The sequence below is a fragment of the Remersonia thermophila genome, chromosome 5 (assembly GCF_042764415.1).
Source record: "Remersonia thermophila strain ATCC 22073 chromosome 5, whole genome shotgun sequence".
Classification (NCBI taxonomy): Eukaryota; Fungi; Ascomycota; class Sordariomycetes; order Sordariales; family Chaetomiaceae; genus Remersonia; species Remersonia thermophila.
In genome coordinates this window covers 1,621,381-1,638,261 of record NC_092221.1, presented here as the reverse complement: position 1 = coordinate 1,638,261, position 16,881 = coordinate 1,621,381, and the positions used below count along the sequence as shown (strand labels likewise).

General features: G+C 59.1%; 4 protein-coding genes across 4 annotated transcripts; 2 read left to right on the top strand and 2 right to left on the bottom strand.

Moving 5' to 3' along the window:
• Window positions 1-188: 188 nt before the first annotated feature.
• VTJ83DRAFT_5671 (uncharacterized protein) lies at window positions 189-1,970 on the bottom strand (the record flags this gene model as incomplete). Its single annotated transcript, XM_071012297.1, has 1 exon — window positions 189-1,970. One exon carries the CDS (start codon window positions 1,968-1,970, stop codon window positions 189-191), a length of 1,782 nt encoding a protein of 593 aa, XP_070865046.1.
• A 6,883-nt stretch (window positions 1,971-8,853) lies between these two features.
• Window positions 8,854-9,696, top strand: VTJ83DRAFT_5670 (uncharacterized protein; the record flags this gene model as incomplete). Its single annotated transcript, XM_071012296.1, has 1 exon — window positions 8,854-9,696. One exon carries the CDS (start codon window positions 8,854-8,856, stop codon window positions 9,694-9,696), a length of 843 nt encoding a protein of 280 aa, XP_070865045.1.
• A 417-nt stretch (window positions 9,697-10,113) lies between these two features.
• Window positions 10,114-13,530, top strand: VTJ83DRAFT_5669 (uncharacterized protein; the record flags this gene model as incomplete). Its single annotated transcript, XM_071012294.1, has 1 exon — window positions 10,114-13,530. The coding sequence occupies one exon, from the start codon at window positions 10,114-10,116 to the stop codon at window positions 13,528-13,530; it is 3,417 nt and encodes a 1,138-aa protein (XP_070865044.1).
• A 1,053-nt stretch (window positions 13,531-14,583) lies between these two features.
• On the bottom strand, window positions 14,584-16,380 carry VTJ83DRAFT_5668 (uncharacterized protein; the record flags this gene model as incomplete). The annotated part of the gene is made up of 3 exons (XM_071012293.1): window positions 14,584-14,637; window positions 14,745-15,721; window positions 15,810-16,380. The coding sequence occupies 3 exons, from the start codon at window positions 16,378-16,380 to the stop codon at window positions 14,584-14,586; spliced, it is 1,602 nt and encodes a 533-aa protein (XP_070865043.1).
• Window positions 16,381-16,881: the final 501 nt, after the last annotated feature.

Here is a 16,881-nt window from a genome sequence, read left to right as displayed (position 1 = left end):
TACAGGCACAGTCTATCTCACATGTTTCATCTCAGCATAGGTGCCAGCCGTCAGATGCGGTGTATGCCGATCCGGCGAGCCCGTCCGTCCGTCCGTCCGTCCGTCTGTCCACCCAACCATTCGACGTTTGTGTACCAGAGGGGATCCGTCCACCACGCCGGATATCATCGCATACCACCTCTCCACCTTCAAGCCGTCTTGATATCCCGCCTCCGTATCTCCACAATTGCGCCCTGCGGCGGCGGTGGGCACGCCCGTTTGACCCTCGCCTGGTCCTCAGCCGCGTCGGCCACGGTCCCGGCGGCCGAACCAGACGGCCCAGTCCCTCCGCCAAAGCTATTCGATCTCGACATCTCCGCCACCGTCCTCTTCAGCGGCGGCTTCAGCGCCGTCGTGATATCCCCTGCAGCGGGCCTTTCCTCGTCGTCCACCGCCATATCCGCGTCGTCAAACGGATCCTTATCCAGCAGGGGATCGAACGCCCAGCACGCTTCCAGCCCTTCCATAAACACCGGCGAGTGCCTCAGCGTGTGCCAGCTGATGGTATGCTTCTGCATGGCGATGTACAGCGAGTCGATCACCCCATTCGTATCCACCACCGCGCAGTACCGCCTCAGAAACTCGTGGTCCCACCCGGTCCCCTTATGCCGCATCGCCATCAGCTCCTCGTCCAGCTGCCGCAGCATCGGCAGGCCCTGCAGCGTCGCCGCGTCGCACAGCTTGGCCTGCAAAGGCATCCACTCGCGACCGCGCAGGAACTGCCCGAAGGCCCGCTCCACGGCCGTCTTGAAGGCCTCGGCGCTCCGGCCCTGAACCGCCACCATCTTGTGCAGGCCCCGGGAGAGGCAGCGCTGGTACGCAGTCGTGTTGCGCTCGAAGGGCATGGGCACATAGGCATGGGGCAGCAGGGAGATGTGCACCGTCCAGGCGCCCGTGGGAGGGGCAGGTGGCGGGGGATGGAGGCGTGGGGAAAGGTGGTATTGAGGGCGTGGAGCGGTGGTTGCTGGGGAATTCGTCATCGTCGTTGTCGTCGTCGTCGTCGTGAGAGCGGTGGATGGTACGGTGCGTCGTCCTCCGCGCCCGGTGCCGTCGCCAAGGTCTCGTGAGATGGAGGGGTTGGTGGTGTTGTCGGGGCCGCCCGATGGCGATCGGCATGCGAATGCTGGCGGGCGGACGGCCCCTGGCCCTAAAGGGCGGATGGTTTGCTGCGGTTGTGATTGTTGCTGTTGTTGTTGCTGTGTGTTGGGGCTAAATGTGTCAGATGTGGATCGCCTCCTTGCCGGGCGGGCTGCCATCGTGGTGGCAACGGAGAGTCGGAGCTCTTCTTCCTGTTCGTCCAGCTGTTGCTGCTGGTCCTCGAGCATCTCGGTCAAGTTCTCGATGCGCTCCTCCAGGCTCAAGTCTGCGTCGCGGAGCTCCTGCTGGCTGGCGTGGACGCGGTCGAGCCGCTCGTCGTGGTCGCGCAGCTTTGCGAATATCCTCCGCAGCTGCTCATCGTGCTCTCGCGTCCTGCGCTCCGCTTGTTGAATAGATTGCCAGCTCACGCTGACGTTTCGATAGGCACCCTTGATCTGCTCACCGACCTCTTCGCGGCTCTTCTCCAGGTGATCTTCGACCTGGTTTAACCGGCTGACAACGCCATCGAGCACATCCTCGTGCGCCCACGCTAGCTGATCCTCAAGGTGCTGCAGCCGCCGCCGCAGGAGCTCGATTTCTTGCCGTTGGTCCGGTGGCACGTCCGACTCTTTATTGTGGAAGCATGCAAGGTGCCCGCACTGGCACGTTGCGCTAGGGATGTCTCTGTTGAGGGAGAAGCCCACGCACGCGCACCGCAGGCCCTTGATCTCCGAGTTGAGCAGGATATACCGGCAGTGGCCCTTGGGCATCCGAGACTCGTCCATCGGACTGCCGGACGCCGACGCTGCCGCCGCAGACAGCGCCGGTGAGGATGATGCTGAGTGCGTTGGCATGGCTGGTGTCGGAAGAGGTGATGTGAGAGGTGAAGATGAGTGAGCTAGCCCCGCGGGCTAGAGAGAGCGTGGGACTAGACCCGGCAGGACGTCACTCCGGGCCAAAGGAGTGGTCGTGATAAGACGCCAGGCGTTGTGCGTGTAAGGCGAAGGTGAGTCGAGGGTAGCCGAGAGTTCGGTAATGTGGGGTATCGTGTGTGTGTGGGCGTGAGAGAGAGAGAGAAGTGGGAGCAAGCGCGTAGTAACCCGACGACGAGACACCACTACCGGAAGTTATACATGGCAGTCAAGAACAGGACTGTCCACGAGATATCCATGAGGCACCTGTTGAGGTGAATCGAGGTCGTTGTCGTCGTCGTCGTCGACGCTGCTGTCGTCCAGCAAGGTCCAACCCTCCCGAGGCGTGAAGGAAGGGGGAATACTCTGCCAAAACCAGCAGAGCGCAGAGAGCGGGCCGGGATGAGGGGGGGAAGGCGGGTCGATATATGGAACCGGCCGACAGGAACCTGGGCGAAGCCTCCACGATATCAGAAGCGATACACACAGGCGGGACACGCCTCTACCAAGGGATGCCGGACCAGGGGGTGGGCTCCAAGGCGGCTAGTACGCGCGCTGGACCGCTGTGGTAGTCCGTCCTTGAGTCGGGGCGTCCGCAGGGCTGGGTGGGCCGGGTTATCAGGCGCCAATACCGGAGAGTGAAGAATCAGGGCCCGAACCAAGAGCAAGCCAGACACACACACACACACACACAAGGGTGATGATGGGTCGGTGGAGGGGTGAAAGAAAAACCGGAGGGAACGGTCGACTGGTAGATGATCCGGGGGAATGACACGCGGGGTTGGTTGGGGATCGGAGCGCCCTCGGTGGTATTCTGGAGCGAGCGAGAGAAGGGGAGAGAGCCCCCCAGATCTGGCGGGATCTGATACCGAGGATGCACGCGTTGGCCCAGGCTGCTGAAAGGCAGGGAGGGGGGAGGGCGGTGCGGTTGCTTCCCGGACCTGCCGACGGTGCACGGGAGATAACGCAGCCCCTTCTCTTTTAAAGGGTTCCGTGTCCCAGGAAGTTTTGCGGGAAACGGATAGTCCCGATAGCGGCTCGCGGGGCGCAAGAGAGAGGTGCAAGTGAGGCCCTGCGTGTGTTTCTCTTTGCGTGCGATGGTTGCAGGGTTGTTGTCGCAGGGTGGGTGGTACAACTTATGGATGGCGGAGGTTCCCTTTCAAAAAGCCAAAAAAAAAAGAGATGAGACAGGAACGATAGAGCGAGAAAAAAAAGAAAGATTGAAAACAGAAGCACCGCACTGAGAAGCAGCTAGCGGCCAGGAGAAAAAAGAGAGAGGATGAACAGCAAACAGTTTGCAACAAACAGCAGGAATGAGCATCAGCGGTCACCTTCACACCCCCCCCTCGACCGGCAGAGATAGCGCCAGCAGCTAGGATTCGAGCGAGATAAAATGGTTGCCGGCAGGGGACGTGGCTCGAGGAAAAAAAGTACCCGCCGTTTCCCGCAGGGCGAGGCGTCGGGTTGTTACCAATAACAGGGTACGGAGACCGTCGCGGGCCAGGAGGCGTGTGGGGGATGTCTCCTCCTATGTGGCACTACGCGGCGTCTCCGCCGTCTCGACATCGACCAGCGCAACATAGGTACCTTCTTGGTCTTCTTTCTCCCCCCCTCCCCTCCCCTCACCCCCCCGGCTCGACGCTGCGATTGCGACAGGTGACGTGACAATTGTCTTTCTGCAAGCCCGGGCCCCCCCCAAGTTTCGCTTGACGGTGTACCGTCCTGCTGCCGCAGCCTACGGTATGCTACAGTACGCATCCGATGTCCAGCACCACCGTCCAGCATCAGAACTGGGCAGCGAGCGGCTCTTGTTTGTATACATACGGTGTGCCAGTGTTTGAACGCCGATTTCACGCTAGAAAGAATGAAAAAAATTCGCAAGCGGCGGGCGATCCAAGCCGGCAGGAGGGTGGGTACCCAAAATTGACCAAGTGGGAACCGCCGCAGTTGACGGCGACGAAAAAAAAAAATCGAGGAAAAAAAGCTGTCTCTTTTTTTTTCAAGCGAGAAATGGGCGTGGGCGGGACGTGGAGATTTCTGCAGCAGATTTGGGGGAGGGGGGTGGGTGGAGTGGCGGAAGACGTTTCCTGGTGTGTCAAGAAAACGCCAACGGCCTTCCGAGCTTGAACCTTGAGCTTTCTCTGGACAAACAAGGTTTTTGCTTGCTGGCCCCAGATTTCACGCGGATGAGGCGTTTTCTCTCTCTCTGTGTGTTCTTTTCTCCATACCGGCAGTTGAGAAGGGGACGACTCCGCTCTGCTCTGACCGGCTCGTCCATGGATGGTGGTTTCTGTGCCTGGCACCAAGGAAGCAGCGGAGATGTCGGGAAGTGAACAGGCTAGGTCTTGCGCAAAAGTGGGACGGGATGAGTGGATCCACAGCCGAGGAGGGATGCCCATGCCACGCCACATGGAACGCGAGCATCCCGTTGTGGGGGTTCAAGATAGGATGCACGTTCCCAGAGATAAGGAGCGGCTGTTGGTGCCTGAGGCTTCCATTTTACGGAAGCAACCACGTTCCAGACGCAGGCCCCGCCAACACCCACGCGCTGCAGCCGTTCTTGGCTCCATTTCCTTCTTGGGGCTTGGGGCGCAGTGAAACCACGTCCAACTTGGGAAAGGCGCGGACTCACGATCTCGTGCAAGCGCATGATTTTCCGGAATCCTCCAAGACTCGATGAAGACGTCCCAACAGCCTTCTCATCCATGCACACACCACTTTGCTCAGTTCATGTTCATCCAAGCCGCCATGAAAGCTTGCCCGTCCCCTCGTCGTCGCCTTCTCCTGTCGGAAAATGGCGTCAACATGCAGTCTCAGCTTACCGCGCTCGCGCCATTGGGTTGCTGCAAGATAAGGCGCTCTCTGGGGCAGGCAACGCCGGGCTTGTGCTACCATGCTGGGCTTCCAGTACATGGGAGAGGCATTTGATATCTTTTGTGAACGCCCTGTCACCTCAGTCAAAACGTCCCTCATCGCACGTCAACTGCCTGATGCATCCCCGGCAGGGCCTGCGAAGGTGAGCGTCGCCGGCCCATGAGATGGCTTGTCCGTATCCGAGCCTGTCGTCATTTGCGTCCCCGCGTCCATTGTACGTCGACAAGAGGATAATCTGGGCCGTTATCAGAGCGCGAGCCGCTCTCTGCGGCTGGACACAGTCAATGTGTTACACCGGTGTTACCACCACGGTGTCGGTTGATATGCCGAGAGGTCTGTCGCACAGCATTGCGCGCGCGCACACATGCACGCAGCACACAACATACCAACATTCTCGTCGTCGTCGGCCTTTCGACTCTCGTGCGGTCGGTGGGTCGGGGGACGAAACGCTGCTGTCGCTGGACGGCCAATATCGTGATAAGTGATCGATATGAGATCAGAAGGCCAGAAAGCGGTGGCTCGCCAATGTTTCGGACACCCTCTCGTTTCTGGCCAGCTGCGTTTCTGCGTGCGTGTCCTTCGCAGAGAGATCTGTGTGGCTTGGGCCAGTGAGGGCACAGTTATCGCGGATCGCGACCTCCGTACTGTGCTGAGCGTCGTACCTAGGGCCACTGCTCACCAACCAAACAGATTACACGTCAGGCCCGGGTGCGCACGCCCGGTTTCGTGATTTGCAAGGCTTCGGTCGCCATCATCCTAGGGAGTGCCCTGGCCAAATCACAACAGCGTCATGGTTTGGACAGAGCCTGCTCCCCTTTCGTTGCTTTGAGCCAATCGCGGCGCCGTCCCAAGAGGTGTGCTCACCCCAATCCCACGCAACGGCGAGGTCGAAAAAGATGCAATGCCCCGGATGATACCCAACATCATGCCATGAGCAGGATATCTGCATGTCGCAGGTGCCGTCAGTATATGCTGGGAAATGGACATTACCGTTACAAAGACCTCTCAACCAAAACACCGGCAGCGCAGGGAACGAGCAAGGAGGATCGACAGATATTCAAGCATGCTGATAACTCGGTGTTCCGTGAATGGACCCTGAGAGGTGGTCGGTCGACCGGCCGCCCGCGCGGAGCTTGAGGTGAGCTCGCCTGGAGTGGCTTGAACGCCACGATCGGAGCGCCAGCCTAACGGGTGCCTTCCGCACAAGCGACCAGCAGAGAAGACAAACATGTGGCGCCGTCCCCTGTCCTGCTGCTGGATCGACGTTCAGGAACATCTGGGATCATCCGCTATCGCGTCGGTTGCGGCTACACTACAATATCGACGTCTTCATTCCTGGTTTTGGCGTGACGACCAGGGAGATGAGCAAAAAACCAGACAGCCACCCGTCATCAAAACCTTGAAAAGACAGGCAGGCCAACAAGGTGTTCCAACCTGCACATGCCGTTCAGCCTCGGAACGGGTACAGTCCGTTCCGCCTCGTCTTGGCGGACATTGCAGCTACCCGCTGCCGATTAGGTAATTTGGGGGGGAGAGGGGGAGGGGGGTCAGGCGGTCCACGGAGCTCGTTTACCCGCGGGAGGGGAAGAAATCGACGACGTGGTAGGAACCGCGAAAGCGAAAATGGGGAAACCCAGCAACCCGAGAAAAAGTCGCATCGCGCAGACTTGCCTCATGTGCGCCCAATTCGCATGCGCAGTACCGCAACGGCCCGCGTGTGCGGGCTCCAACCGCGGGCGAGAGGCGAGAACGTCGCAACGTGGGCGGGGAAACGCTCGTTAAGAGGCCGCAAAGCGTCAAGCTTTGAGAGGGGCCGGGCCCGACGGGGAGACAATCCGACCGCTGAGGAAAGGGCGGGGGGGGAGGGGAGGGAGGGGTCTTTTTCGCTTTGATGAAACGGGACTCGGGGAGGAAAGAAGAATGCGTGAATTACCACGGTAGAAGGGCCCGAATCCACTCCATGGCCACGCCGAAGTAGCTTACACGTAGATTGGACCCTGACTCTGGCCGTTAAGCAAACAAGCCGCGGCAAGCGCTGATGTTGCTTGAGATCTGTTGCTGTTGTGGTTGTCGTCGTTGTATCGACAAGCACGCTATCAAAAGATGCAACCACCAGGCAAACTCTGGGGACAGTGGAGACCCCAGCTTAGCACCCCCAGACATCTCACTAAGGTACACTAGGGCCCGGGAACAGGTGGAGTTCTCTACCCAACCGGAAGCAAGCAAACGGGCACGTCTTACAGAGATAGTCGAGAATAGAAAAAGAAATCTCGCCCACGTTAACAATCTACCTCTGCCGATCGCGATGCGACGACAAACGGGATCAAGATAACATCGATGGTGAACTGAGACGAGGAAGGCGGCGAAGATCGGCATTGCATGCCCGTCCTTGGCTGTCCAGCCGTCAACAGTTTCAGCCTGTCGTCATTCAGTTCAAGGCCGCCAGACCAGCCAGCTTCGAGGCATGCGCTGAACGCAAGGCGAATCAATCAGGCTTCCCGGCGCAGGTTGCGTCATTAGGCTACGCAGTACGCCTGGTGTCTGGCATTGGATGTCTGAGCCGGGAAGCAACTCCGATGCACGACGCAAGCTTGCGGGTCGCGGAGGCGGAAGAGGGCGAAGCCAAGTCGGATGTCAGTTGAAGGAGGGGGCGGGTTGCTTTTTTTTTTTCCTCAGGTCTCCCGTCGGTAACCTTGCTGGGCTGCAAATTGCCCACGGGCGCAATCGCCAGCGATGGAACCTCGGACACCCTCGAGGCCATCGCACTGGGCGCAACCTGTGAACATCCTTGCTTCACACGCCGTCCACTGAACAAGGCATATCACCGACCCAGCTGCCTTCGTTGCGGTCGTCGGAGATTGCATAGATTTCTTTTTTCCTTTCTCATCTCCTGCTCTCCTTATTCACCCTGCTCGACATGGCAGGTGATTCAAGGAAAACAGTCCGATTGGGGAGGTGCTGTGAGAGCAGAACGGGAACTCCCGCTCGTGCCTCGTGCCGTACGCCGGGGGGGGGGGGGGGGCGGCAGGAGGCGGAGGGGGTTGATCCTGATAAGGTAGTTACAAGCCCCGCGCCCAGCATACCCCGCCTAAAATCCTCCTCCCACCGACGATGAGGTCTCACAGCCATATTGAGCTATGGTGTGTTCCTAGCCTCTCGTGACTGAAGAGATGGGGGGGAGGTGGGAAGGGGGCAAAAAGAGAGTTTTCAGAGTTGCTTCTTCTTGCTCTCCCCCGTGGGCAGGGACATGGACAATCAGTCACGAGTTTGGGGTGGGAGAAGGAGGGGGGGGGGGGGTTGTCCTCTGTAATAGCCCACGGAACACGCGCCCAGAAGCCGCCCGCATGTGGTGCGACATGGTGCGGTTGCCGAGACGTGGGGAATGGTCGGGATGTTGTGTAAGGCCATGTAATTCTGGCCTGTTCGAGTGGCTTGTCTTGGTGATGAGAATGAGAATTTTAAGCAGCACTCGCCTGAGGTGCTTCATCGCTTTGAGGGCCGTAGGCGGTTGGGCTCTAAGATCCACTTTGATGGTGCCTTGCGACGTTGAGACCTGTGAGAAACAGCAAGCGGTGCTGGTGAGCCGAAACTGCGGGACCGGCGGCATTGGAGAAGTATTAGGGGAAAAAGCAGGGAAAGGAGTGGAAAAACGGGGTGAAAAGAAGAGAAAAAAAAAGAAAAAGAAGGAAAAGGGAAGCGATCGAGCCGACTCGTAATCAACACGATCGCTTTGTTTGGTTGACTTATTCGTAGATAATTAGACTGTCGTTTGATCACAGTCGTTGGACGTTACGGCTCGTTGTAAGTAGTTACCTTACCGTACCAGAATGCGTGAACCACGGTAAGGTAGGTAGGTACCTAGGGGTCCAGATGGTTCGTGATGCTGCCTTGGCAACCCCAGTAAACATCAACAAATTCTCTGATCCTGGCCGTTCAACCTTCCCGGCCCAAGATGGCGCTTCAGATTCTCTCAGATTTGCATCTCGAGGCCTTCAAGGAGTACAAAGAGTTCAAGATCGTACCAAAGGCACCCAACCTTGCACTGCTTGGCGACATCGGCGTTCTGGTTTCCGAGCACAGGGACGATTTTTTGGCCTTCTTGAAGACGCAGCTGCGTCAGTTCAAGACCGTCCTGTTGGTACCCGGCAACCACGAGACGTACGGCTTAAGCTGGGATGAAACCATTAGCATCTTTTCCGCCTTCGCCGATGCTGTCCGCACCAGCCTGGGCCCATCACTAGGCGAGTTTGTCCTGCTGAACCGCGCTGCCGTCCGTTTGCCCCCGCCGCACAACGACGTCATCGTTCTCGGGTGCAGCTTGTTCTCGCGTGTCCCGGACGCTGACGAGGACGAGGAGGTCCGCACGGCCATCGCCGCCCGGCTCAACGACTTTCGGCAGACGCGCGGTAATTGGGACCTGGACGCACACACGGCAGCACACGTGCGCGACCTGGCATGGCTGAACGAGCAAGTAACAGCCCTGGAGCAAGCTGGCGACGACAAGACAAAAATCGCCATCCTCACGCACTGGAGCCCAACGAGGGACCCGCGCAGTTCCCACCCGCAGTACGAGGGGAGCGTAATCACGAGCGCCTTCTCGACCGACCTATCCAGGGAGGTGTGTTTCCAGAGCGCCAGGGTCAAGGTGTGGGCTTTTGGGCACACGCATTACAACTGCGACTTTTTGGTGGAACGCGGTGGCGGAGCAGGCCCGCTGAGGCTGGTTACTAACCAAAGAGGTTATGTATCTCGGCAGGCGGAGGGGTTTGACGGCGAGAAGACGGTGAAGGTGTAAGAGAGCTCGGGGTGGCTTCTTGAGACAGGCCGAAGCCGGTACCCGACATTGGATAGCGATCACAGAAGTGGGTCGTGTGTAGATGGTTGCTTAGATATTGGAATGATACGGAGGGTCCTTTCATCGAAGAGATCCAAAATGCAATTCGGTGGTGCAGGACCGGAAGTCAAGCCCGGGTCTCGGAACGGAGCAAGCGGAGAAGTGATCGGCCCGGAGTGGGTCCTTTCCGGCCCGCAGCAAAGACAGGGGGCCCGCGATAAGCAGAAATCAAGCGTACGCAGTAAGAATCGCGCCGATAAGGCAAAGCCGCAAAGAAATTCGAGATTCGGCGCACATGATCGACCTTCCACCACCACACCGAGACTCTCGACCACCAAACCACCCGACGAGCCGGCCGACCGAGGTAGTTGTATTGCCATGCTGCGACTGGTGCACCAACGACGAAGTGCATTGGGGTCTCAATTCGTCTGCACACAATGTCGCACATTTCTTCTCAGCGCCTGCGGCGCGGGGCCGAGCAGATCCGGCATCAACAGCAGCACCGCTGCGGTTGCTAGGCTCTGTGCAGCACGCCACTACTCGTCAGAAACGAAGTCCGGGGCGAACGTCGGCCAGGAGCCAAATGCAACAACAGAAAAGACGACAGAGACGAGCCCCGAGAAGGAGAAGGAGGCAAACGAGAAGCCCGAGACAGACAAGCCCGCGCCCAAGGCCCAGAAAGCAGCCCCTAAAAAGAACGCCAACTCCAAACGGACAGCCAAGAAACGAGCAACACCTCCAGCACCGCCTCTTGTTCGGACACCTCTCATAAACCCCGCGTCGCAACTCACAACGGCATCACAAGACGCCTCGAAGGAAGCCCCCTCCCTCTGGCGCCAGACTCTCCAAGTCCTTGAACAGACGAAGCCCGAGAACGCCTCTCCGCCCCTGAACCCTGGCCCAGATGCTGCCGCCAAGGGAGAGCCGTCAGAACAACAACCTCCTGGCCACAACGACGAGGCCTCCGCGGCCGCCGAGCCATCCGCCACGGAGGGGCAGCCCACGCGCCTGAAGGGCGCCCTCTCCGCACTTACAATGGTGCTCCGCCAGGAGTTGGAAGGCACCCCTTCCGAGCCTACAGACAAGGCCGCGAAAAGCCCAGAACTCAAGCCAGGCGCCCAGTCGACGCCTGGGAAGAAGCCGGCTCCACAGTCCAAACAGCCCTCTGGGGCACCCTGGCCGCTGAAGCCCTCTTCCAAGAGCAAAAAGCATTTATTCAGCCTTGCCAAGATACGTGCTAAGAAGGTCAAGATGCATGCCGTGGAGAGCAAGAAACAACCGCCGGTCCCCAAGCTGGCCTACGGCCTGGATCGCGTGCTCTTCAACCCAGGTGTCTACCACCTGCAAGACCCCCGATCCCGCGTGTTCAACTTCGATCCCTACCTCTCTCGGATCATGTCAATCAAGGAGTTTGACTACAAGTCCCTCAAGCAATACGTCACCTCTTCCAAGGACACGACTCTGATCCAGATGGCGGCAAAACACAGCAGGAAATACACGGGCTCAACTTCGAGCATGACCTCGACTCTGTCGCACTTCCACTTCCTCCTCTCGGCCTGGCGGCCTCTTGACTACTCCATGCTTTCCCGAAACTTCGAGGTCGACTCTCACCGGATGACCCGCATCATGCGCGCCCCAGCCGCCGTTTTTCTCCACTGGAAGGACGGCGTCTATGCCATCGACGCCGACAAAGAGTTTGACTCGGCCAACATCCTCATGATGCTGGGCAAGTCCATGGAGAAGCTCCTTACCCTGCCCAAGGAGGACTTCGAAAAGTACCGGAAATCCAGGTCGGACGAGCTGACGGACGAGGAGAAATACGGACCCGAGGCCTACCACTACAGCGCTCTGGGATCTTTTCTGATGCGCTCTCAGCTCGACGCCCACGACCCCCGCTTGCCAGGGACCGGCATGTTCGATCTCAAGACGCGCGCCGTCATCTCCATCCGCATGGATGCACGCGATTACCAGAAGGGCCTCGGCTACGAGATCCGCACGCGCTTCGGCCAGTGGGGGTCGTTCGAGCGCGAGTACTACGACATGATCCGCTCTGCCTTCCTCAAATACTCGCTGCAAGTGCGCATGGGTCGCATGGATGGCATTTTTGTGGCGTTCCACAACACCCAACGCATCTTCGGCTTCCAGTACATCCCGCTCGAGGAGATGGACCAGGCCCTGCACGGCCAGGATAACAGGACGCTCGGCGACGCTGAGTTCCGGCTCAGTCTCTATCTCCTCAATCAGGTGTTGGACAAGGTTACCAAAAAGTACCCAAAACGAACCCTACGACTGCACTTTGAGGCGAGGGGGGAGGACGAGCAGCCCTTCATGTACGTCTTCGCCAAGCCCGTGACCGATGACGAGGTCGAGCGGATCCAGAACGCTACGCGCGAAAAGGTCGAGGCGTACGAGCGGCAGCTTTTGGGTCTAGTCAAGGAAGGGGAGGAGATTCTGGCAAAACAAGAAATGCTGGAGGAGGAGGAAGTGGAAGAGGAAGAGGAGGAAGAAGAAGAAGAAGAGGACGAGGAGGACGGGGAAGAGCTTGTGGAGGAAGAAGAAGGGGCGGTCGAAGAGGCGGATGAGCACAATCTCGTCGACGACGCGGGCGACGAGATGTCAGACTCCGTAACGTGGGACGACGTGATGCTCAGGGTGGAGGACGAGCTCGAGGACGAGGTGAACGGCGTAACTCTGGTCCGGGATGCCATCGAGGATGCTTTCCAAGAAAGCGGGCTCCTCCGCTCGTCCTCACCCGAAAAAGCGCGGCGCTATATCGATGACTTCTTGGAGGCTCTGACAGGAGTGCGCATCAAAGACCGGAGTGTTGCGACGAGAAAGACCGAGAATGCCGAACAGGAGGTGGTGGGCGAGGGAGAAGATATTCCCGACGACAGCTCCGATGAGCCCAGCCTTAAGGACCTTCTCGTCAGGCTAGCAACCCAGATTCGAGACCTCCCTAGCGAGCGGCGGGCGCCCACCGGCGAGGTGATTGAAGTGATCGACGAGGACGCCTCCGAGTACCTGCAGAGACTTCGTAAGATCGAGGGAATTCTCGCGGAGCTCACCGGGCAATCACCGGAGGCAGCGGACCATGTCAAAATGACCGCCGGAAATGGCATCGTTGAGGCGGGCGCCATCTCGGCCGAGGAGGGCCTGTTGAAGCCCGCTACGGAGCAACTTCCCAAAGAAAGTCGGACGACAACCGCGACGGAAGAAGGCACCGGCGACGGCGCCACCTCCACCACCACGGCATCTCCCCAACTCGACGAACCTACCGACGGCGAACTCTACGGCCTCATCCTCACCATCCGCAACAAGGTCAACAATGCATACGTCGTCCGCCCCGAACACCTTCTCAACCAAAAGGCCGATTGGGTGGTCGAGTACGCCATGGAGGAGCTCGAACCCGACCGCGCCCGCACGCTGTACGAGATGGTCCTCAAGCGGCGCAAGTCGATCCTCTATCCCGAAGACGAAGACGCTCCTCCCGCCACCGACGGCAGCGACAACAGCAGCGGCGGCGGCGGCGGCGGCGACAACGACAATCCCGACGGCGGACAAAAGAAGCCCAACGCGTATCGCGACTACTTCTTCCGGCAGCTCGCGCGCTGGAGCGAGCGGGGCCGCGAGTTCCGCAAGAAGGAGGACGCCAGGCTGAAGTGCCAGCCGATTCACGTGCTGGGCGAAGATACGCCGTATTCGTACCAGTCGATCTTGGAGGCGGTGGCGGAGGATGGCACGAGGCCGTACGCTGCCTGGCTTCCCAGGTCGAAGAAGCCGAAGCCGAAGGAATGAGTGAGCGGTCGGTGCGTGGGTGTGCGCGCGCGAGCGGTGTGAACGTTTGATGTTTGGGGCGACGTGAGCGAGAAAAGAAAGAAGAAGGTCGTGTTTGTGTTTGAATATGACCAGGTGGGACGGAGCATGTGCGACATAAGAGATGGACGATGGACCGGGTTGGGTAGACTGGCGGGATGGACGAGAGACGCATTTCCTCTCCGGTGTTTGTACGTACGTTTGTGCCTTGTATGTCAATTGGCCGCGGGGAGCTTGTTGGGCGTGCATTTCATGGATATAGACATGTCGGCGGCCAGGAAAGGCGACGAGGAAGCTTGTACAATATCGGGTTAACGATACACACAACGGGTTGGATGGAATGGGGCACGGAGAATGGCGTGTTGAGGGGACGGCGGCATCGACCTCGACGCCGGGCATGGCTGCCATCAAAAGTACCACCGATATTAGCCCCCTGAACGTGTCCCCTGGTTGCTGTAAACCACGGAACCTCTTCTTCCATTCCTCCTGAACCACACTGAAAAATCTTTACTGGTATTAACATTTGCTACTCTAATGTGTTTGTACCCGCTACCCTTCAGCCCTTGCCTGAATCCAGCCAGCGGCAAGATGTTTTCCTACCGAAAACGTCCGTCCCACCTGACGAGGTGATCCAAACGCCCTTTCGATGCGCTGCTCTGCGGACGGAGATACTCGATGGGGTGTTTTTTTTTCTTTTGTGTGCTAGGGAGCCATCTGTCGGCAAAAACCTCGGAGCCCAGATCGTCTCCGGTCCCCCCGCCTCCAATGTGAGCTCCAAGTCGCAAAGTTCGAGGGCCACCTTGGCTCGGAAGCAGCAGAACTACAAAGTGTAGGATCGAGAGAAAAGGCCCCACAAGGGGAGAGCCCTGTCTCGAGATTAATGATTCTGCTTTCTTTTCCCCTTCCGGACCCAACCCCGCCAGCCCGCCAGCTATGACTTTGAAAACAACAAATGGACCCAAACATCAACAGCGCCTCTCCGATCATCCATGATGCACGCTGTCGCGTACGCCGTGCCGTTTCGCCGGGGTATTCTCAGCTGGTGGGAGTTTTCTTAAGGAAACCGTCCTCGCACCAATTGTTGATGGGCTGTTTGACGTAGGTAGTTAGCTTGATGACCGCCTTCTTCCCAAGACCAACACGTGGTAGAACGGTTGCGACTGCGCGAGTGATGTCGGAGGGTCGGAGTAACTTACCAGACAACTCAAATAATTACACCAGGTGCAGGTCGTGCGGTACACATAAAAGTTGTTGAGCAACACGATAAACACCACAATCACCAAAATCAACGCGCCCGCGCGGATGAGCCACCAGGCCCACCACAGCGGCTTGCGCCCCTTGAAGAACCCGACGGGGTTCTTGACGAACGACGGCGGGGTGCCCTGGACGGCAAACCCCCCGCTGACCGACTCGCTAGCGTAGGGGGCTTCGTGGGTGCCGATGCGGCGGCGCAGCGAGTTGGGCGAGTGCAGGACGCACAAGCCCAGACAAAGGCCCATGAGAAAGCCGCCAATGTGCGAGAAGTTGTCGAGGCCCGGCAAAAGGCCGAGCAAGAAGGAGATGACAATGTCGATGATGATGAAGGCGAGGTCCTTGGCCGGGTTCACGCGGTCCTTCCACGAGTACAGCAGGTCGAGCAGGGTCAAGGCGATGATGCCGAACAGCGAGCCCGAGGCGCCGGTGGAAGCGATCAGAGGGCCAGCAAAGTTGCCGCCCATGACGAAGCCGAAGATGCCGGCCGACATGTAGACGAGGAAGAAGCGGATGGAGCCGATGGAGCGTTCCATGTCGCGGCCCAGGGTGAGCTGCAGAAGCATGTTGAAGCCGATGTGGACGACGCCGGCGTGCAGGAAGATGGGGACAATGAAGCGGAACCACTGGTTGGGCTCGGGCTTGGTGTCAAGGGGCGTGCCGGGCTGGTAGGCAGGTTCTGGCACGCCGCCGAAGCCGCAGAGCTCCGAGAGCGTGCACCTGTTCTCGGGCAAGCTCTCATCGAGCGACGTGGAGTTGGGACACCGCCAGGGTATCACGCCGACGTCGCTGTTTTGGATGCCGTCGACATTGTGCATGCAAGGGACGAAGCGGGCGCCCATGTTGACGAGGAGATAGGGAGAGGGGCCGATCATGGGGTTGAAGGTCGGCTTGGTCTGGATCGGAGAGCCCGTCAAGGTCGCTGGAACGAGGGGCAGGGTGTGTCAGCGACATGAACCCGGTTCTTGCGGGGAGAGGGCCGTGAAAAAAAAAAAAAAAAAAGACCGTACCATACTTGACGATCTCGCCAACAAAGACGGCCACCTGGATAATCGTAAACAGGTAGACAACAAAAGGGAACTTCTTCCGGCCGGAGCCCAGCATGCCCAGCTCGCCGAAGCGCACGCGCCCCCTGCGCGGCTTCTGGGTCTGCGACGCGTCGTAGACGTGGTCCTGCATCTCGGCATCCTTGGACGCAAGACGTTGGGGGTTGTCATGGAGTGGGATGTTGTCGGTGGTGTGGCCGTACCGATCCGGAGGCACGGGCGAGTGGCCGTGATAGCTGGTGTCCTGGTGACTTAATCGGTGCATGCTTGAGGCGGGTGTTGGCTGGTGCGTGCTCGCGGGATACGCATGGTCGTCGAAGACGGTGTCGAAGGGGGAGGGGTTGACGCCCTTCTGGGGCGAGGGAGAGGGATCGCGGCCCTGCGACGGCCCGGATGGTGTGAGGTGCGAGGATGAGTAAGCCGACGACGACGGCGGATTGTACGGCGCCGCGTTGCTGCTGTGGTATCCGGCGTACGGCGTGCTGTCTGGCCCTTCTTGCGGCGGCCTCTGGTTGTAGTAGTCGTTGGAGGTCATCTTGTTGTTTTTTTGGTCGGGAATCCTTCCCGGTCCCGCTCAGGAGAGCAGCCAAAGCGCAATCTCCTGGCCGACAGGAACGGCTCTCAACAGGGGGTCGAGGTGGGAACGCAGCGTCGCAATCGGGATTCGTTGGCGTGTAAAGGACTTGGGGATGATGGAAGGCGACACCGTCCAAGACGAAGTGGAAGAAGAGGGCTGGAGTCGCGTGGGGCGGCCGGGGACGCTGGCGAGGTCAGTGATCGGGCGGAACAGAGCGACGGATGGGCTGTTTGGTGTTTGTTGAGAGGTCATGAACGAGGGGAGGAAAGCAAACGGCCCGCAGGCGCTGATGAACCTGGAATTACCTGGGGCTGTTTCGGGCCTAAATGCAGCAGGGATTCATGGGTCTTCAACGACGAGAGCGTAGCCTGCAGCCCGGCCAAGAATGGAATGCAGCTTGCCCGTGGTGACGTTGACAGGGCACAGTTTGAGGGCGCGTTTCTGGCACGGTGGGGTGCC